General features: G+C 35.5%; 1 protein-coding gene across 2 annotated transcripts in view; it reads right to left on the reverse strand.

Annotated features, from left to right (window-relative positions):
- Positions 1–23788, reverse strand: part of LOC131052476 (NAD-dependent malic enzyme 59 kDa isoform, mitochondrial) — an 85009-nt gene that overhangs the window by 10985 nt on the left and 50236 nt on the right. For both annotated transcript variants that reach the window (XM_057987130.2, XM_057987129.2), the window contains exons 11-12: positions 5177–5290; positions 5013–5078 (exon numbers count right to left, since the gene is read on the reverse strand). In XM_057987130.2, coding sequence (XP_057843113.1) covers positions 5013–5078; positions 5177–5290 — 180 coding nt within the window. The remainder of the gene's footprint in view (positions 1–5012; positions 5079–5176; positions 5291–23788) is intronic.

Genomic DNA, 23788 nt, shown 5'->3' on the forward strand with positions numbered 1-23788 from the left:
CTTGTATCTTTTGACCAGTTTCTCCATTTCTCCTGATTCATGCAATGATGGAAAGGTCTTTCAGAGCACTTTCAATCTATCCATGCACATTTTCTAGATTTTGCCTCAAGTACAATTAATTCATAATTTTGCGTTTTGACACTTTGGTTAATTGCTTGGTTGTTTTGGCACTTGGAAATGTTCTATTTGCATAGGGTAGCTTCATTTTGGCTGTTTCATATGTATATACAGCTTTTTTGTCCTTATGCATTGTTTGAGCATCTTTTATAAACACCTTATTTGGTAGACACAATGAGACAAAGTGCCACATGTTGTTCATGTATTTTGGGGGATTTTGCACAAATGTGCCATATTACTGTACTTGCACAATAAAGGGCCATGGGGGTTGTGTAGTGCTTTTGTTGTTTGTCAATCACAGCTTTGTCAAGGTAGTGTCCCTCCACAACAACAATAGGATCTCCGAGATTCTACCTCATGCATTGCTTTTTTGTTGCACAAGCTTTTTTCAGTTGCAAGTACTCTATTTTGGTTGTGCCTCATGCACTACTTGGTGACACAGTTTCAGTGGACATGTCATGCCTCTCCCTAGTCACCATTATGAGGGGGTATCATACTGTTCGTGCTAATGCTTCCTTGGTTTCGCTTGGAGTGAGTTGAGACACTCTTGTATTCTTAATTTGTGGAGTAAACTTTCTATCCTCATTTGATCATGGTTCTTCAGACTATTGCACCTATATTTTCAACTTCATTGGTTGAGTAGTGTTGTTGGAGTCACTCATGAAGATTTATGTGCCATTTGTATTTTCAATTGATCAAGTAGTGTCGTTTGGGGCACTATTGCAGATTGTCGTCTTCTTGATCCTGAACATCATCTTGTTTCGGAGGAGATTCTTTAATTACAACATTATATTAGTCTTCTTTTGATAGTTGTCTGCACCTTTCTCATGCTTCAATGATGTTCTTCATGTTCTTGTTTTTAGGACATTGTTTCTGAGGCTTCTTAGTCCTTCATGGTTCTCTCTTTTGGAGAGGAGTTTACTCCCATGAGATTGCATTGCATTGTAATTTTACATTGGTAACTAACATGGCTTAGTTGTTGGGACCCATTTTACATCTCATATTGCATAATAATTTCACTCCATAAGTTGCACTTAAGGGTGGTGTTGGTGTGAAAGTGGTTTTATCCCACTCACATACACTTAAGTTCATTAGGTGGCTGACATCATAAAATTTGATAACATTCATAGTGCATTTAATACTTTTAGTTGGTAGTTTGATAACGGTTATTGCTACCTCATCACACCTCTGCTATTTATATGAGGTGTTTATAGAATCTGTATAATCTCTATTTCATTTCTCACATTGGTTAAGTAGCATTGTTCAAATTGCTTCTCTCTGCATTGTGAAGGTTGTTTAGTTTGCAAGTTGTTGTCCTTGGGGTACACTAACATGAGACATCCCCAGCCGTCTTCCTTGTCCTTCCACCTAATCTCCTTGTTTACCAGTTGTTTCTGTTTTTTTGTAGGGTTTTGGGGATGGCAAGGGAGATGTCCCCTACCTATCCCTCCGTCTCTAGTACATTTCCATTTTTCAGGACACTTGGTTTTTCCTAGGAAAGACATCCCCGAGTAACTTGATATATTCCTAAATTGGTTTCAAAAGAAGATAACTTTAACCTCTTCACACCTTTTTCTGTGGAAGAGGTTTAAAAAGTTGTCTTCTCCTTACTTCCTAATAAAGCACCTAGGCTAGATGGTTACACTATGATTTTCTTTCAAAGTTGTTGGGACTTTATTGGGATTGATATTTGGTTAGCTTTGGAAGAGTCAAAAAGAAATGGAATTATGCTAAAGCAATTTGATGTTACTTTTCGACAATTATTCTGAAAGGAAGTTCACCCACTTCCATATCTTTGTGTAATACAATTAACAAAATTTTCACTAAAGCAATTTCTTTGAGGTTCGCCAAAATCATTCCTAAAATCATTTCAGACAAACAAGGGGATTTTTTCTTGGCAAGGAAAGAGCAGAAGGGGTTCTTATAGCTCATGAAATGCTTCATTCCATTCACTAAAATAAATACTCAGCAATGGTCATTAAATTGGATATGATGAAGTCATATGACAAAGTGAATTGGAATTTTCTAATGAAGATCTTATTTTGATTTGGCTTTTATAAGTGGTGCAAATTAATTCTTTCTTGTTTGTCCGGGGCAAAGTTTTTGGTGATTGTTAATTATTATTATATATATATATATGCCCTAAACTAGGACTAGCAACTTAGCTTTGAATGAAATGAGACTGCCAAGTTTGCAATGGAAAGATTACAACTAGGAATGACACCTGTAGACACCTAAAATTGTCCTAGCCTAATCAAATAAATATTTTATTTATTTTCCTCTTCTAGCCTTTCCCGATTTAAATAAATATTTTTATTTATTTAAATTATCCTTTTACTAAATTAAATAAATATTTTATTTATTTAATTGGCCCCACCTCTTCTATTAATTAAATGAATCTTCATTTATTTAATTAATTCATTAGTTTTTTCCCTTCATGACATTTGTCATTCATCTCTTAATTCATCTTTAACCACCTCTCTAATATTTTCCTATTTTCTATACCTACCCTCTAATCTGTGTCGACCATTTATCCCTCCACCTCTTAATCCTAGCCCTCCATTTTTAGGGTACTCTTTATAAAAGATTGTTTCCCTATCCTTCAATATCTCAATCATTTAATCAAGCATATACATGCTCCGAACTACACAACCACAATCCATTCTTTATAAAAGATTGTTTCCCTATCCTTCAATATCTCAATCATTTAATCAAGCATATACATGCTCCGAACTACACAACCACAATCCATTCTTTATTGAGCTCTTGTGCACATACAAATCTAAGAGCAACCATATTATCAAGCAAGATCAATGGAGATCATACCCTATTGAGCATGTGAAGGTATAATTTCATATTTGTTGTTTGCATGTTTTAGGTTTTTCATTGGTGTATGGTGAATTTCATTGTAGAACTAGGATTCTATGTGGTTGAATCTTATTTGATTTTACAATATTTTTAGTCTCCAATTCCATCACACACAACTCCCTTGGTAAACATGACATTCAAATTGAAGAAGAAAAATAATGTAACATCATTTTTGGGGTCAACTTCTAACCCATTGTTTGATATTGAAGAATAGGACTAGAGGAAGCGCAACAAAACAAAATCAAAAACTTAATGGAATTGGCCAAAATAAAATATATTAAGAACAAGACTAGAGGAAGTGCAACAAAACAATTGTGAAGAATTCAAAAAATAAATCTGCCTAACCCAAATGATGCAAAAACATTGAAACAATGATTAATGTCAGCTTTACAAAACCAAGATAGATGCAGACAATGCAGCCATGCCCTCAGCTCCAGACGAGTAAGATCGGTCTTTAAAAGCATTAATTTTGGAAAGTGATCTAATTTCAAGAAAGACTATTACGGTAAGAGAGGCAAAGATTACTTTGTTCAAACTATTATTGTGGAGTTTTATGGATATTTATAAATATTATTATTTTTAGAACAATGGGAGCTATGTTAAGATGACATTCATACAATTTCAATTTTTAATTAGAATATTAAAATTAAATAGCAAATTTATTTAGCGAAACAATACGCATTGTAATCCCCAATGGTGAATTTTGTTATGCTAAGTGTAATTTCATTGTTCAATCTTGTTTGCAATTTCATGTTAAAGATCTTTGCAAGTCAAAGAAATATATTAGTTATATGAATGATATTTGGTCAATAATTTACCATTTATTGTCTGATTTAAAGGATCTTATAATATTTGCGTTTTATTCTATTGAACCATATTTTTCTTCTCAACATATAATTTTGTATCTTGTGATTTATTCAAAAATTATTGCTTACATGTTTGTACTCCAAAAAATCATAAAAATATTTTGCATGAATTGTTTAGATCTTGTTGCAGCCTGAGTCTAACAAACCCCATAATATTGTTCCAGGTGTTAGATGTTTACGGGAGGTCCAGCTTCACACGCTGTCCATTTTCCATTTATCACACAAGACAAATCAAAATGCTAACAATGTGGACAATACTAAAACCCACAAGGTACAAGTGTGCAATAATCTAATTAAAGTAAACAAAATATAGACCTTGAAGATTTTTGGCCCAAATTACAAATTACTATACAATTTTATGATGTGAGTCTTATTTTGTTGCCTTTAACCAATCATGTTTTGACTTCTTCTACATGACTCTTAAGCAATTGAATATTTACCTTTGAAGAGAAACAAGTCAGTGGAATACATTGGTAAAGTGGCCTGTAGTATGCTCAGGTAAATTAGCAAATTACTAAGTGTCAGACTATATCCAATCAATATTGATTCTATTCATTCAAGTTACATTATATAGGGGTCAGAATTAACAAAGATTGCTGTGAATCTCGTTCTCTTCTCTAAACATTGTTTCTGTTTAGTTAAAAAAAAAATATTACTCAATTGGGAATAGAAAGAGTCATTTGCAAGGAGTTCATTTCTTATTTTCAGCATTTAAAGCTGTAAAATCAATAGAAAACACTATAAATTGCAATAACTAAACATGGCATAGAAAGCATCTTCCCTTTGTTGCATGTTAACAGTTGAAAGTTCTAGAAAGATAGCCTAAATGAGCTCATTAGATGATTGAACAAAATGGTTTGCAAAACCCAAAACGAAACCTTGTTTCTGACAAAAGATTGTTCTACAAGTTGAATTCAATCCAAGCTGTGCAAGAATTTCATGTAATGTACCTTTAATACCGAGCGAATTCCCATGAAGCTTTGTTTTTATCAGAAATTGTATGGCACATATGAAAAAAACCAATCTATTACTATATCCATATAAGTAGTATAAATAATTTAAAGATTACAAAAATAAGTCTTTTAAAATATACTGCTTTTTAGTTGACATATGATTAGCTCATTGTTTCAAGTCATTCATCAATAGGCTAAAGACATTCACCTCCTGATTGAAGATACCACCAACTCCAGATAAACCTAGAAGCATATGCGGCTTTACTTTTTTCACCTAAACGCGAAACATCATCTCAAAATCATTAACTGCAGTTGATTGATGGATGTGCTATTAAAATAAACTAGCATGAGACAGCTAGAAAAGGAATATACCACTTCAATTAGGCTGGCACCCTCATGCAAGCCATCAAACCCTTCAGCTCCAGGCCCTCTTGCAAATGGTGCTGCCTCTGGATCGAGGCATTTCCGAGCATGCGTAACAAGTCCCTATTTCAAAATGTAGATACAGTTAATAAAAGCCAATGTTAATCTAAGCATACACTACAAACATTGGACACAGTCAAAACAGAAAATCTCTGTCATATTTTATCAGTTTCCAATATGCTAAAGGTCCAAAGGAAAAGGAGAATTTCAGAATGTTGAAATAACATAAAGCAATAGAATAACCAAATCCCCATATGGGCTCTCTGTAATTATGAATTCAAACATCTAATATATGCTAGAATTAAAAAGTCAAGGCTTCCTGTACCAAAGAAGATAAGATCAATATAAATCATAGTCCCCAGAAAGCATGGTTAAAGAGTTCCAAAAATAAAATAGGGGGCTGCATCTAAATGCTAAATTATTCCATATATTTGTCACTTTTGAATTGAATAATATATATACGATTACATATAATTATTCAAAACAATTAAGTATACTGAGTTATAAATATGCCAAGAGAATTGAGATTATATAGACTGCAAAGTTGAACTCAACCTAGAAAAAAGTAAACAATAAATAATTTATTAAGAAATTGTATTAAAGATACAAAAGAATGTGCATTAGCAAAATCACATAATGCATCAAGTTCAGGTCCTTCATTGAATGAATCTTTGCACTTTCTAGGTCCTTTCTCAAAAGACTCCTAGAATAAATTGCTTTCAAGCTCTATCTCATTCGTAGGGGATCATTCAAATGGTTTGTTTTCATTCATCTATGCACAAGACACCTGTATCAGTTATGATTTGTTCACATTTCCCTGAAGGACCATGTCAATACCGTGAGTCTCTGAAATAAAAAGCTTAGGGTGTGTACAACACGTTTTCTGATTTCTTTGACACAAGGTGGCTCCTCTTTAATGAAGGAAAAAAACTCTTCAGGGATGATTACTTTTGCAAAACAAAACAAAAAAAAAAGGGCATTGATACAAATAACAGTATAACAAAAAGTGGATTTCATGCTTGAGCTGTACATGTATAGGCAAGGTTTGATTTGCCCCCAAGCTATGTCATGAGATGCAGACACATGAGTGCAAAATTTGAACAATATATAAGGTAAATGGATAGAAGCTCCTATGTGGATTTCCAAAGGGGGCCTTATACATCAAATTAACATAAAACAACTTTTACTTTTAAAATTTTACAAATATTCCACTTAACCAAAATCATCGAGTACATGTAAAAATGATGTAATTAAATCCCCATGATAGCACTTCCAATGAAAACGCCATGATCCTTCTATGCTACAGAAGAACTAGGAGATACACGGGGGCAGGTCTCAAATTGCCAACTTCACATCCCCATCCCTTGGACACAACAATGACCAAGGACATCCCCTAGCCTTAAGGAAACAAGGTTCCCATCTTGGGCATCCCCCTTTTTTAATTCAAAATTAAAAAGTGTGTGGGGCCAACAAGCCCTCCCACACTCCTTATGAAACCTTGAACACACCCTACGAGTAAGGAATTCACAATCACCATAATCATTTGTGCACTTGCGACAATGAACTTATAGAACAAAGGAAAAAAATGAAGTATACACAAATTATGCTTAGGCACCCTTAAATAATCACACTTACAAACACATGAAACTCAAGGTTGAAGATATAAAATTCAAAAACATAACCAGCTTAATGCCAAATATGATGATTTTCTACAAAATATATAAGTGACCACAAGACACCTCAAGAATGTTTGTACGCTACAGTTGCTTGATATGTTTTGATGCTCTTAAACAATATGCTGTTGGGATCATAGATCACACACTCATTCTCATTGTATTCTAAACTTGGAAATATTATTATCCTATGTTCATCAAGAGAACATTTTGGTATTGGGTAGGATTCTTCAGTTGTTAATTGTTAGTTCTACAATAGTAACAAATTATGCACATCATATGTGCAATGCTTCAATTTCTTCTACTTAACGGCCACTATAGTTACTAAGGATACATTCTTTCATCTCCTTAACTATTTGCTATAAACATGTTATGTGCCTTTGTTGCCTCATACAATGAACAATCTTGTTTATGATGTTAAAGTGGATCAGATTTATATATAGGTAATTTTTAAATTATAATGCAGTAAAGAATTATGCACAGTAGTATGCATGAATCAGAATTTCCTTTAAAGCTGATTACACAGTTCAGATTATATCATTTAATGTAACTGAAGATCACACAATATTCTGTATGATGTTACAACCGATTGTATTGCAGACCGCTGCTGTATGCACAATGATATCGACTGCTCCTGTTATATCAACAACTTCGTATATAGATCATCGAATGGAATGGAGCCGATATATAAACTCTCGATGATCAACATAGAGTCACGGCTCTATGTGGAATCGGCATGATTCCACATAGAGTCGTGACTCCTATGTGGAGCAACGACCATTGATAACCGTTGATAAACATATGCAATGTTTGATTAAACAATTAGTAATCGATATAATTACTATGACTTAATAAACAACATTTAATCATCACTCTTGTTAATCGATATACAAACATAATTAATGCTATGTATAATCCGATTATTATATTGATGATTATGGAGCAAATCGATCATCATATAACATCGTGATCTGTGATCAGAATATGCATATACAGTGAAGTACGATCAAGGGTAGGAATAAAAGAATTTATCATACAGATGTCTAAGGCTATTAGGCCAAGTGGATATTAGAACGGTTAGAATTATCCGACCGTTGCTACATATTATTTCAACACTCCCTCTCAGCTAGGGAGGAATACTTCTCTCCTAATAAGTTATATCACCATATTGTGAACACAATAGCTTCATCTATTGTGTGAGAGAAAGATATCACCTCACTGTGATATTAGGAGTTATGCCATATCCACGGATATCATGTCACATTATATCCACCATAAATCCTTTAACATAATATCTGCCATTTATGGCTTGTCCACGGATATCACGTCTCATGATATCCACGATCATGGTATATCTAAAGATATTACTTCATAGCATATCCATGGATTTCATGTCACATGAAATCCACCATGAGAATCTCTTTATGTAATATCCACCATTATGGCTTATCTATGGATATCACATCTCATGATATCCACCATTATGGCATATCCATAGATATTACTACTAGAGATATAAACCATTATGACATGTCCATAGATATCATGTCTCATGATATCCATCATAATGGTATGATCAATCAATATCATATGATTGTCACCTTACGATAATGATCAGATGTACAAGTATTCATTATTCAGAGATCGTCACCTCACAATAATGTTCACAAGGGCTCATCAAGCACTGAACCAATGTTGTCATGGAGTCAAACACATGACACTAATCATGAACCATATCAGATTAATAAGATTGCATTAATAAGAGTTTACACTTTAAACATCTTAAAGAATACATTACTACTATTAAAACAGATCAATGTTGCTAAGACTCAATCTCAACTAGAGCTACATTTTCTACCATACCAAGCTTACCTCGAAAGTATGCAAACTTTATTCTAGCAAGAGGCTTGGTGAGGATATCTGCAGTTTGTTCATTTGTACTAACATATCTCAACTGAATAACATTCATTTCCACCATGTCTCTAACATAATGATAAGGGATCTCCACATGCTTTGTTCTGTCATGAAACACGAGATTGACAGAAAGCTTTATACAGCTCTGATTGTCACAAATAGTAGGGTCTAAGGATTGTCCAAACAATCCTACAAGAAGTTTTCTGAGCCACACAGCTTCTCGAGCCCCCATGGATGCTGCAATATACTCTACTTTTGTGGAGCTGAGTGCTTCCTACTGAACCAGGAAATCATAGCTGAGCCCAAACTGAAACAACATCTTGATGTTCTTTTTCGATCAATTACACTCCCAGCCCAATTAGAATCAATGTACCCATGAAGGTTCAGGTCCACATCATCATATTTTAAACCATATTCGATTGTGCCACGCGGGTATCTCAGAATATGCTTTGCAGCAACTAGGTGTATTTGTCTTGGTTCACTCATGAACTGACCAAGTGCACTCACTGCATAACAAATATTTGGTCTAGTGTTGACCAAGTACATCAAGGACCCAATCATTTGCCTGTAAAGAGTGGGATCTGCCAAGTCTGAATAAGTTGCATCTTCTCTTAACTTATGCAAGTTTGTTTCCATAGGTGTAAACATGGATTTACAATCCATCATTCCAAACCTTTTCAAAATGTCAATGGTATACTTTCCTGGACTTAGAATGATTCCATCAAATTTTTGCCATACTTCTAAACCAAGGAAATAGTGTAAGACCTAGATCTTTCATATCAAATTCAGATGCTAACTCTTGCTTACATTTGATAATTAGATGATCTTCTCCTGTAATTAATAAGTCATCAACATAAAGAATTGGGATCACGATTTCTCCATTAATTACCTTGAAATATAGGTTAGAATCTGCATCATTCTTGGAGAAACCCAAGCTCAAAAGGTAATGGTCAATCCTCTCATACCAAGCACGAGGAGCCTATTTAAGACCATACAATGCCTTCTTTAATTTACAAACATGAGATTCCTTTCCATGTATTACAAAACCTTCAAGTTGCTCAAGGTATACTTCTTCCTCAATTACACCATTAAGGAAGGCAGTCTTTACATCCATTTGATGGATCTTCCACCCTTTTGATGCAACAATAGCAATCACGGTTCTGACAGAAGTATATCGAGCAATAGGAGCAAAGGTTTCTTCGTAGTCAATTCCTTCCTTTTGAGAAAATCCTCTAGCTAGAAATCTGGCTTTATATTTTTCAATACTACCATCAGCAGCATGTTTAATTTTGAAGAGCCATTTAGAACAATGTCCCAAACATCATTCTTTAGAATAGATTGGTATTCTTCTGTCATAGCATCTTTCCAAACTTGAAGACTAGAAACTTCCTCAACACTAGTGGGTTCTGACTCAATGATTTCACTCATTAGTGCAACATAGCTGAAGAATCTGTGAAGGTTCCTTTTGGTGTTGCAAAGCCTTCAGCCTCTTGCATCATTTTTCTTGCCCAAAGTGGTCTTTTCCGGTTTACAACAATGTCTCTAGGCCCATCAATAGGATCCAAGGGTTTATTTGGATTAACATCTATGACAAGTTCATGAGTCTCCCTCTGAATCTCAGGAGTATGGTCTTCTTCCATATTTTGAGGAGGCTCTCGATCTTCTATCTCATGGATATCCTTGGATTTTCTGAATGCAACATTTTCTTCAAAGATTACATCCCTACTTAAATCAGTCAATTTTTGTCCTGGAATATAGATCCTATAGGCTTTAGATGTTTCACTGTAGCCTACAAAATTCCCTTCTTGCTTGAAGGTTCTAGTTTTGATCTTTTATCTTTGGGTATGTGAATGTATATTGGGCAACCAAAGATTCTCAAGTGGCTTATATCAAGTTTTACTCCTGTGAATGCTTCTTCAGGTGTTTTATTTCCCAAAATGTTGTGAGGGCTTCTATTTTGAATATAAACAGCAGTTCTAGAAGCTTCAGCCCAAAAAGAGGCATGAAGATTTTGGCCATGTATCATGGCTTTAGCGGATTCTGCAATGGTCCTATTTTTTCTTTCTGCCGCACCATTTTGTTGAGGGTTATAGGGAACACTAAACTCCCTCTTAATCCCAACATCACTACAAAAGTTTCTAAAGTTATTAGAGGTCTACTCTCCTCCATTATCTGATCTTAAGGTTTTGATTCTTTTCCTTGACATATTTTCTACTAGGGCTTTGAATTCCTTAAATCTCATTAGTACTTCATCAGATTCTTTACTCTTCAAAAAATATATCCAAGTTTTCCTAGAATAGTCATCAATGAAAGTAACATAGTACAAGAACCCGCCTAAGGAAGCTATTGTCATAGGCCCACATAAGTCTGAATGAATAAGTTCTAAAACATATTTAGATCTACTTTCACTATTATAAAAAGTACCTTTAGTGTTCTTCCCCAAGGCACATCCTTTGCAAGTTCCTTCACGTTCTTGGTTAAGCTTGGGAAGTCCAGTCACCATCTTTTCCATCAAAGGTAGAGCACGAAAATGAAGATGCCCCAATCTTCTATGCCAAATCTCACATGTGTTTGAAGAATCATGAATTAGTGCTTGAGAAGAAGTAGTGCAAAGTTGATAGGATCATCCATGGCGAACTCCTATAATTTGAGCCTTCTTGATGTTTGTCTTCTTGGGCCATGCTAGGACCTTGCCATCCATGAAAGCAATTCGGTAGCCTTTGTCTTCCAAGGCTGATATGGAGACCAAGTTTCGCTTAATCCCTGGTACGAATAATACATCAATCAACTGTATGGAGATGCCTAAATTTAGCTATAGAGTAGAGGTCCCAACTCCTTTTACTGAATAGCTAGAGTCGTCTCCAATGGTAACTTTCTCATCTGATGTATTCTCCACCAAGTTATCTAGATGTTCTCTAAATCCCGTGATGTGGCGTGATGCCCCACTATCAATTATCCAAGTGTTGTGACCGGTAGCCACATGACTTGAAAGAGCCGAATAGAAGATGAATCCATCTGCATCTCCTTGAGGAAGGGTTTCGTCAACATGTGCAATGGAAGCTTGAGGCATGGTCGTGGTAGGAAATTTCATGGCATAGTGACCATATTTGTCACATCTGAAACATTGTACTTTTGACATATCCTTCCTTCTCTTGGACGTAGAAACATCATTTGATTCTCTGTCTTTGTTTCTTTTTAAGTATCCTTTCTTTTCCTTCTTCTTGGTGGAGTGTGTGGCTAGAACATGAATGTCATCATTCGTGGAGCTTTGTCCAATCCCTCTTGTGATTAGTCTCAACTCTTCTTGAATGCAATCAGTTTTTAGAAGATCAAACTTAGGAAGTTTAGATCGTGTGCTTATCCCTTGAATGAATGATTCCCAAGAAGAAGGGAGACCATAGAGGGCCAACATGGTTAACTCTTTACTTTCAATTATGTGACCAATGGTGGAGAGTTGGTCTCTTAGTTCTGTTATCCTCGTGAAGTATGAGGTGATAGTTTCGCCCTTGATCATTTTAACATGGTGGAATTGTTGCTTTAGTGCAAGAGCTCTACTAGTGTTATTTATCTCATACATACTTTCTAATGATTTGAACATATCATAGGCCGTTCCAATTTTGAGATAATTGGTACAATATGATCTTTCACTGCAACCACCAACATTTTCATAGCTTTATTGTTCTTTTTCATCCATTGGGGCTTTGCACTTTCTTTGTCAGGTACAGGTATAGCTTTCTTTACGAATTCATCTAATTCATTTTCTCTTAAAGCAAGCATAATCCTAAACTTCCAAGATACAAAGTTGGAAGCTCCATCAAGTCGATCCTCAAATCTAACACCATTCACCGTTTTGATGTATAGAAGGGAGTTGAAGAATTCGAGAGTATATAGAGAGTAGTATCGCCTATATAAATCTGATCTGATCTTTTTCTTATGTTGGCTCTGATACCATGTTAAAGTGGATCATATTTATATATAGGTAATTTTTAAATTATAATGTAGTATAGAATTATACACAATAGTATGTGTGAATCAGAATTTCCTTTAAAGCTGATTACACAGTTCAGATTATATTATTTAATGTGACTGAAGATCACACAATATTCTGTATAATGTTACAACTGATTGTATTGCAAATCACTGATGTATGCACAATGATATCGACTGCTCCTGTTATATCAACAACTTCGTATATAGATCATCGAATGGAATGGAGCCGAGATATAAACTCTCGAAGATCAACATAGAGTCATGACTCCTATGTGGAGCAACGACCATTGATAAACATACGCAATGTTTGATTAAACAATTAGTAATCGGTATAATTACTATGACTTAATAAACAACATTTAATCATCGCTCTTGATAATCGATATAAAAACATAATTAATGCTATGTATAATCCAATTAACATATTGATGATAATGGAGCAAATCGATCATCATATAACATCGTGATCTGTGATCAGAATATGCATATACAGTGAAGCATGATCAAGGGTAGGAATAAAAGAATTTATCATACAGATGTCTGAGGCTATTAGGCCAAGTAGATATTAGAACAGTTAGAATTATCCGACCGTTGCTACATATTATTTCAACATATGATTATTCCAATGATATTAAATTTATTGTCCAATTCAGTCCATCACAGATATACAGTTACTATAACTGTTTATACTTAACATTGTCATCACAAGTTCCATTATATTATGTTAGCGCATTATATCAGGTTATCATCAATGCTTTATGTTAATAATATCTCATTATCATCATTAGTCCTTTATTTACCATTATTTCATTATAATTGTTACGTTGTCCCTTATATTATCAGCACTACATTGAAATACAGTATTATTCCAAATTATAAACAGATTTTGGTGGTATTATTCATCCTTAGATTACATCAACAGATATATATATATATATATATATACTATGTTAAATTAGTTCTTTAATTACCAGTCCTATAGTATGTAATTATCTTAATATAGAATTGGATAACATTTGCTTCCACCCTTATATCGTATTAATGAAATCTATCTTAATTAGGATCATATGTAGTAAATATTAATAATAAAATTAGTATTTAAAAGAAAAATAAATAAAATTAAAATGAAAATATAAAAGAATATAATTAAATATAATTGAAAATATAATTAAGTTAATGAATGGACAAAAGGCATGAAATGATAAGTTGTGACTCTCCCAAAAATGAGGTATAAAATGGGAGAAGAGAACCTCATTTGAGAGGGGATAATTTGGGGAATCAGAAATGCAGATCTGATTTAATAAGAAGTGCAGATCTGATTGTGAAAGGTTGTGTCCCTTTCAAAGAGCAGAAATAATGAGGAGTTGCACTCTTTCAAAGGGTGCTAATGGTAAAAGGGTGTGTCTCTTGCCAAAGGGCATACATGATGAAAAGGTATGACCCCTCCCTCACATTGAGAGATATAAATGAAAGGAATCAAAGCATCCAGTGAGAACATCCATTGACCAGATCAGATCAGAACTGTTATTAAGATTAGGGCAAAACCAATAATGATATCTAATATTGATATTAATTGATTTCTTACTAATCATATTCTGATTACATATATCCTTAAGTAATAGTGATTATTATTAATTGATTCTTATTATTATAATATCCCGATTAATGTATTTGCATTAATAATTATTGGCATTCATGATTTGTTATGAATGGTTGCCATGGTTTGACAAATGCGATGAAGAAGTCAGCGACCTTTCCAAAGGGTCGCTGCCACTAAAACGCATGACCGTTGGTAGTGGTCTCTCCACCCATGATAGGAAGGATAAATACCTTCCAATAGACATGAGGAGGAAGAAAGGGGAATCGGATAAGATAGGAAGGTTGCCAGCAAGGATTAATAGCGAATAGGGTCAGCAACAGGTATGAGAGGATTCTGACTCAACATTCTGATCTAGCATTGCAGCATAACAAGTCATTCATATTGTTGAAGCTAAATTACTAAATATAATCCTAATTAAGATAGATTTCATTAATACGATATAAGGGTGGGAAGCAAATGTTATCCAAGTCTATATTAAGATAATTACATACTGTAGGACTGGTAATTAAAGAACTAATTTTATATATATATATATATTCCTAGAATAATTAACATATCACTTTTCATAGTCATCTCATGTGCCTCATCTAGGGTAACATCAATTTCATCAAATCTAAGCTCTCTGAAAGTCTGAGCCATGACTTCAACAGGGACAACGTAACAATTATAATGAAATAATGGTAAATAAAGGACTAATGATGATAACAAGATATTATTAACATAAAGCATTGATGATAACCTGATATAATGCACTAACATAATATAATGGAACTTGTGATGACAATGTTAAGTATAAACAGTTATAGTAACTGTATATCTGTGATGGACTGAGTTGGACAATAAATATAATTTCATTGGAATATCATAAACAAGATTGTTCATTGTATATAAGGGACCCTCTCTTAGGTATGCCACTCTATAGTGGATGCTTAAAACCTGCCACATGGAGCCAAGAGGGATGTAGCATCAGCTCTTGGGCCTAGGGTGGAAGGTCTCTTGGACACCCTATCCAATTAGCCTACCCTAGTGCACTAAGAATTGGATAATAAAGAATGGCAACTAACCTACAATCTGATTTTATCTAACAAATATAATATTAATGGTAATTTATACATAAGGAATGGTATCACTCAATCTAATTGATTAGTATATGTTTCAACTTATAAGTATTACTTCATATGTGTTCTCTAATTTTGTGTTGCAGGAAAACAATATACAAAGGTACTCCCATAAACTTAATTACCTATTTTAGATTTGGGCGAATTTAGGTTAATTAAAAGTATAACTAATTAGGGGACATACCAGTGGTATCAGAGCATGCTTTTGCCAGCCTGCGGGGCAAACCTACTTCGACAATCATTCTCTTAATATTGTCAATGTGGAATCAATGTTGAAAAAGTTTGTTATTTTGTCCCTTAGTTTTCTTTCCGACCTCCAAAAATCCCTAAATAAAGGAGTGATGAGCAATGGTGGTCATCAACCAAATTTGAAAGGGCCTCAATCATGTTAAATTGTGGGGGGCATATGAGATACTATCAAAGTAGCTGGCAAATCTGCTCTAAATCACAGCTTCGATATGACCCAAGCTCTCTGCACACCCCGCCCCATGGATTTTGATGCGAACAAGGATATAATTAATATTGTACACTAGCTTCTTTTTTTTGATTGGTAAAGTATTAATTTTATTAATATTTAATCAAAAGTATTACAATGTTGAGTACCATATTGGACTCTATAAGAGAAAAAATAACAGAGACCGAACTGTAAAAACTAACCCTAACCACCATTTTTGCCCAAAAAACACCTATAGGCCTCTTCCAGTCAGGGCAGAAACCAGCATCATTACCTGCCATATCACCCACCTCCGAATAGCAAACCAAAATTGGGACATCCGCCCACATAACACCATATACATCATTGCAAACTCTGACAATGGGGACACTACTGAAAATACACCATAAACCCTAGACATCATTGACAATTTACAGACCCTACCACCTACAATAGAATCGAAGAATACCAAAAAATACATACCCCTTCACATATACATCGAGTTACATTCATGTCCCCATGGAAACTATTTATCAAAAATTGTACAAATAACAACAAAACACCAATTTTCATTCACAGGGAGTTGAGAAAGAGAGCTAGCACCAACCACCATCCAAGGAGCATACCGATTACTGGCCCTGAGCACGCCTTCCACAATGTCGACCCCGTCTTCCATTTGCATTCCCACCACCCGCATTTGCCACCAAAACCACCACTCTGCCACCCACAGCCATCCTCTGTCGCAGAAGAATTTTCAAAGAGTCCCATGCAATCACCGCCTCCGCACGCCGCTCGTCTCTATTAAACCTTGTCGGCCATCGCATAAAGGGAACAAGTTCGTGGAGGTCTGCCATCCTTTGGTCTGCAAAGCACTCGCTCACATCAAATCCTGCTCCTGGAATGGCCCATTCCAAAATCGAGTTCAACCCCACTAACCATTCATCGTCCAAAATTGTCCGCACTACCCATGCATCATTTTCTATGGAGTCACCCAATTCAAGCCCCCATGCCACCACCATGGTCACCACATCCATGTTCGACCGGTATCTATGTCTTGCGTCCAGGAAGACTTCACCGAACAACGACTCCATAATATGGATGAAATCGTCATCCTTCACCTTGAACAACCTCTTCATTCTTAGCGGCGTAATGAGACCAAAAAAAGAATCCTGCAGTCTATCAGTGTATAGAGGGAAATTCGCCTCCATACCTGCCTACCACCTCAAATTGTAACCACGAAAAAATGAGAAAAACAATGATACAATACCCACCAACCGCCGATTTATTATCCCTCACACATGCGTTGTCCCATCACACAATAACTTCCCTATTACTTCATCAATGTTTCACAATGAAAGCGAGTGCCAACTCAAAAATCCTCGAGAATTGCAATACGAAAACCTTCAAATCGTACTTCACCAACTTCATTAAACCCAACCACCCATTTGGACAAAGTGTCAGCCACGTCATTTGCTGATCGTCGAACATGACCCACTCGAAAACATAGTACCGTTGCCAGCTCATCCCTAACTGTCGATACTATCTTGTTCAGATGCCATGCTTGACATTCCCCTGCAATAATCGCATTAACAATTATCAATGAGTCGCCTTCCAAATGTATTTTGGAAAAGCTCGGGAACTTCGCAAACCGAATTGCCATATATGCTGCCATTCCCTCCGCTATATTATTTGTCCCATTGTCAATACGTTTCGCACCAAATGCCAAAATATTCCCCAGCCAATCCTGAGCTACAAACCCAATCCCTGACGGCCCTGGATTACCCCTTGAAGCTCCATCAAAGTTTATTTTTATCCATCCCTTGTCTGGTTTAGACCACTCTTCCTTTTTTTGATTTTCAATCGGATTCACCAACACTGCCTATTCATAGGCCATATTGTACACTAACTTTAAAATTAATACTATTATGCACTATTATAGATGGCATTTTGACGAGGAAGGAGCGAACCCCTATAGTTTATAATTAATACCATAAAGCACTTTTAAAATTTAAAATATTATAGACAATGAATATATATTAATAGTTATATAATAAACTATAAATTAAAAATAATGTAAAATTTATAATGTACATATTTAATTTTTAATTTAATATATAATATATATATTTTTATGATGGTGGAAACTCAAGTTTTTAGCTTGGTTTGATCCCAGAGAGACCACTTACAATGGATCTCTTCCCACGAGGCCATTTTCAAGGAGTCATCATTCCCCGCACTTCACTTGTTCAGACCCATGAGCTCAATGGCTCAACGAAGGCAAAAGGCCTACAAGCTCAATGGCCCAGCAGGGGTTTGAACCTTGGTGGTTGCTTCACCAACAAAGTGTTTCTACTACAACACTAAACGCCCGAAGACATATATAACATATATAGATATAGATATACGATTTTAATTTATAATTAATATAACTATTTTTTGCTAAAACAAAGACATACAATTCATTACGCGAGCAATATATCCAAAGTGCACCACAAAATCTTACATACAAACAAGCTTACATACTTGTAATAAAATAGCCTCAACACAATCATTAAAATTTGTCTCTACCTAAAATAGCAGTTGCAAGCTAGGTATTGCCAAAACCAATGGCTTGCTAATCTTTTACTTCAGCTAAACAAATGCCTTTTGTTGAATTCTACCCCATATAAAAGACTTATCAATTGCCATTAGGGAATATAAAGCATTGCAACTGTGGAATATGATTTGATAAGCTTTCTCAAATATTGAACTACTCCTAGAAAACTCCTTGCCTCAATCACAATGGAAGTCTTGGATCACTTCAAAATGGCTTCCACTTTTACTAAATTCCTAACAATTGCTGGATCATTGTCTAATAAATTTTGATCTCAGCTACTTCATAGACTTAGTTAATCTTTGATCTCAGACTTAGACAGCTATGTGGTGTATTTGGTGACTGCCCTTTAAAAAGTTAACTGAATATTTGCCTATGTAATCAGCAATATGAATATAAACAACAAAAATCTATTTTTTACAATTCATGGGTTAAACTCTATTTTGTTTACTCCCTATATCTCTATGCTATGGAAATGCCCTTAAGATTAACAAAAAGTAGTTTGTCTATTTTTCTACAATTTTTTACGATTTTTTTAAATCCAATTTTTTACCCATTTTTTCAAAAAATCTTATACTTCTGGTTTGCCGATTTTTTCCCCAAATGATTTTTGCTGCTATGATATAAAGCATTGCAATTGTGGAAAATGATTTGATAAGCTTTCTAAAATATTGAATTAACCCTACAAAACTCCTTGCCTCAATCACAATGAAATTCTTGGATCACTTCAAAATGGCTTCCACTTTTACTAAATTCCTAACAGTAGCTGGATTGTTAGCTATTAAGTTTTGATCTCAGTTACTTGGTAGACTTAGCTAATATTTGATCTCAGACTTAGACAATTATTTGGTGTATTTGGTGACTGCACTCTTAAAAAGTTAACTGAATATTTGCCTATGTAATCAGCATTATGAATATAAACAACAAAACATTCATGGGTTAAACTCTATTTTATTTGCTCTCTATATCTCTATGTTATGGAAATGCCATGTTTTTATTAAAAATAATTTCTCTTTTTTACAAATTTTTCTGTTTTTTCTAATCTGATTTTTTCCTTATTTTTTCAAAAAAAAAATTATACTTCTGGTTTGCCAATTTTTTCCCCAAACAATTTTTGCTGCTATGCGGTAACATGTATGGGCATCTTTCCTTTATCAGTCTTGAAGAGCACAAATACTGTGATTTCATTTTGATATGAACCTATCAAACTCTTTTTTGCTAGGGTAATTTTGCACATGGAGGTACTGCCATGTATGGTCATCTTTCCTTTATTGGTCTTGAAGAGCACAAATACTATGATCTCATTTTGATATGAACCTGTCAAACTCTTTTTTTAATATTTTTTTTAATAGTCATCCCCTACTGTCCCCTAAAAAATAGCCTTAAAAAAATCTATTCAAGAAAGCATCCCTTGTCATCTCCATCTCAAAAACTATGCTCCCCCAAGTTTTCAAAATGGGGATGACAAGGAACACATTTCTTGGATGGGTTCCTTTTAAGCCCGTTTTTTAGGGGACTATTGGTTCACATTTTATCATTTACCGAACATTAGAATAAAATATCCAAGGATACTCTACCCTCTCCAGAACAAAATCACTACGAGTGCCAAGATTGCGAGAAAGACCACACAGCGACTCCAAGGTTTATATGTGCGAATGGGCAACTTTGCGTTGGATAGCTACCTTGGTTATGTATGCTGAAATACAAAGGGGACTTACGCTTGGATTGTTCAATTCACAATGAAGATCCATCATTTGGGTTTTGAATCATGGACTTTAAGAAAATTGAAAAGGAGATAAGGGTTAAGAGGTTCTAATCTATTCCTAAGAATTCAAGAGATGGTATTGACTAGGTGAACCCATAACAACACTTTGCTTCACCACGCTAGGGCAACTACACAAAGTGGGTGCAATCTTCAAGGGATGTGCTTATGATTTTCACGTCGTGAATAACTACCATCAAATCGAACAATATTCATTCAGGCAGAAGTTAAGCATCCACAAAGTAAGCTCAAACTAACTTCACACAATGAACAAAAATCATTTGTCCATCAAAAGTATGAGTGGAAGATTCACCAAAAATCAATACTTATTAGATCTTGCATTTGTCTAACATACATGAAATAAAATCTAAACTACGATGAGGGATAAGAACCATGCAAACTCCCATATAAGGGAAGTAATCACCATCAATTTGAACAATGCATTACTTATTACTTTGGCAATCATAAACAACAATTTACTTATCTCAACATGTTTTGCAACATGCTACCATGATTTACAAATGAGGGGTGAAACCAATGATAAAATAGAAGGTTGTTGCGCTATGAAGTGTGCCCTCTAGAAGCTTTTGGATAAGTCAGGTTCATTGAACCTGGACATGCTAACTGGGAACAATCTGATTGGTCCTTGAATTCTCCAATTTGTGTCAAGAAATTGTCAAGTATGGAAATTTGTTTGGAATACTCTTCTTTCCACTATCCAATTCTGATTGGGAGCTTGTCTTTAATTCTTCAGAAGATGAAATCCTTCAAGAAGTTGCCCTGATTGCTTCAATAGGTTTGGGATTTGTAAATGAAATCCTTCAAGAAGTCCAAAATTTCTTTCTATATTTTCGCCAAGTTTGAAGACTTTTCTTTCTTGATGCCTTGAAATTCTTTCATGTGCCCTGAATTTGGAGAAGAAATCCCCTATGCCTTCACCACAATGGAGGAAATTGGAATTTTCTCTCTGAAGTATTTCCCATACTTACCCAAATTTGGGCTATTCAATTTCATTTTGTGACACCTTCATGTGAACCTTCCAACACCTAGCCGAGATTTTGGCCATCTGTATGCTCGGATGCACTTTGCCTATGGATTTGCCCTCAATTCTGAAATTGGCTTGTGCTAAGTAGGACAAACTCCACCCTCCGACAAGGATTTTATTCATTTCCTCTTTACTTTTCCTCTTTATTCTTCTTCTTTCTTCTTGTTTCCCCTCCAACACAGTCAAAATTTGATTCTTTTGTTGTGGAAAATTCCACACAACAACATTTTTTTTATTTTTTTTCCTCTTCGCAAATTCCAACACTTGGGTTGGACTTTAGAAATTCATTTCCTTCCTTGGGTAGGACTTTGAAAAATTTTAAGAAGAAATTTCTCTAAGTGTTAGGCAAATTTCTTGACTTTCCAAACTTGGTCAACTCTACTCATGGCGGAGCCTAAGTGTTTCCATGCCATTTCTAACCCTTTAGTGAACTTCATGTGTCTTGGACATTGCTAGGGCGGACTTGGATAACTTCATGCCATCTTCTCTTTGCTTCCCTCCTTGGCAGATATGCTGATGTGTTGGACATTGGTCAAGTGCCAAGGCGAACTTGATCATCTTTAGGCCATCTTCCTTGGATAGAACGGAATTCATGTTTGCCAAGCCATGTTAAGTTTAGCCTTGGCAGACCTCATGGCTGGGCGGACTTTCAGGTTGGTTTGACACCATGCAAGGCAGACTTTAAGGTGTACTGGCCATAAGGTGGTCGAACTTTGCTGTTGTTATGCCATGCTCTTTTAGTTGTTAGGCGGACTTGATAAGTGCTTAGACCATGCTTTCTTTTTTATCAGCCCTTTCCTCTTGATGCCTAGGCAGGCTTGACATATCTTCTTGCCATGTTGTCTATACCTTGGGTGGACTTTGCTCATGTTTTGAACGATCAACTTTACCTTGCTTGGGGCGGACTTCACCTTTGTTTGGCATGGCAGACTTGGAGGTTCATTAGACAATCTTCCTACCTCTTCCTTGGCGGACTTCATCTATGCTTAAGACATCTTTACATGTGCCTAGTCGGACTTCACCCTATGTTTGGACTTTCATTCTCTTGGCTAGGCGGACTTGTCTAGTGTTTTGGCATTGGAATCATATTGTAAGTCAGACTTTTGGCGATGTGTGAATGGTCACAACAGGGACAACTATTAAAAAGGGGGAATTTAAAATGCAAGGAAATAGACATTCTAAAATCTTCACAAACACACGCTAGTTAGGCATGTCTTTATCTAGTTATGTGTGTATTTAGGCGAGGGATTTATTATTGACACTTCCTTGAAGCCTACAAAATTGCATGTTTTGTTGTGTGTGTGTGTGTGTGTGTGTAGAGAGAGAGAGAGATAGAGATATTTTCCATTTGAAACTCAATTTTGACGATGCTTCTAGGGGCAATCTTAGACCGTCTGATGTTGGCTTCATTAACTAGAACCATAGAGGAAAACTGTTTTGGGGAGGATTGATAAAACTTCCTAATGGCACCAATAATGATGCAGAATATGTGGCTCTTCTTGTCGGCCTAAAGCTATGCATGGAGAAGAACCTTCAACAAATAGATATCAAAAGTGATTCTCTCAATGTGATTAGAGCAGTTATCACTAGTAAAGCCCCAAGTTGGAAATCAACCATGAAATTGAACGCAATTCGGGAGATTTTAGGCAAAAAAAACTTTTAATTGTAAAGCATATTTACCATGAGGCGAGCTGAGAAGTTGACTATCTTTCAAACCATGCAATCAATCAAGACTGTGAAGCAATCATTTTGGATGTCACAATAGCCTAGTGTGGCTTGGATTTGAATGACAGCAAGTTTGCAGCTTCACACGCCTCCACTGTAGCACCAAGACATGGCAAGACATTATGCCCATCCCTTTTGCAGGTGTCACGTGTAAGGATAGACGAAAACACCCAAAGGCAAGAAAATACAAATCCACATGTAGCCCGCATGAATTGGTAGCCATTCTCATTGGGATTTGATCTAAGATTAGAATCATGAATTTGTAGATATTCTCAGCATCTTTTTCTATAAAGACCGGTTCAAAGAAGGAAATAGCATTAGAATTTTGTGCACAATGGAATGGCAGCCTCTTCGATGTCCAGTGTGGAGGAGGTGGAGTTTATTTCCATCCTTGAATGTGAATGTAAATGCTCACAGAATTCTAGAAGGGAGCAGTTAAAAGAGATTTTCGACTATAGTGGAGGCGTGGAAGAGGGAGTCATTCGTAGCATTATAGGAGACAAGGTACTTGACGGCCCTCATGCGCATAAACTGCTTTAGCGCTTCATGTACAACATTGCAAGGACCACTGGGGACTATGAGATGACTAAGAAGGTCGTTTGTCAACTGGTAATTCTAGGTATTGGGGAGCTAGTAGTGAAGGCTTTGAAGAGGCTGAAAACAAAATGCTTTAAGTGCTAGGTAGCGGATGCCATCAATATTGAGGCG

The sequence above is a fragment of the Cryptomeria japonica genome, chromosome 8 (genome assembly GCF_030272615.1).
Source record: "Cryptomeria japonica chromosome 8, Sugi_1.0, whole genome shotgun sequence".
Classification (NCBI taxonomy): domain Eukaryota; kingdom Viridiplantae; phylum Streptophyta; class Pinopsida; order Cupressales; family Cupressaceae; genus Cryptomeria; species Cryptomeria japonica.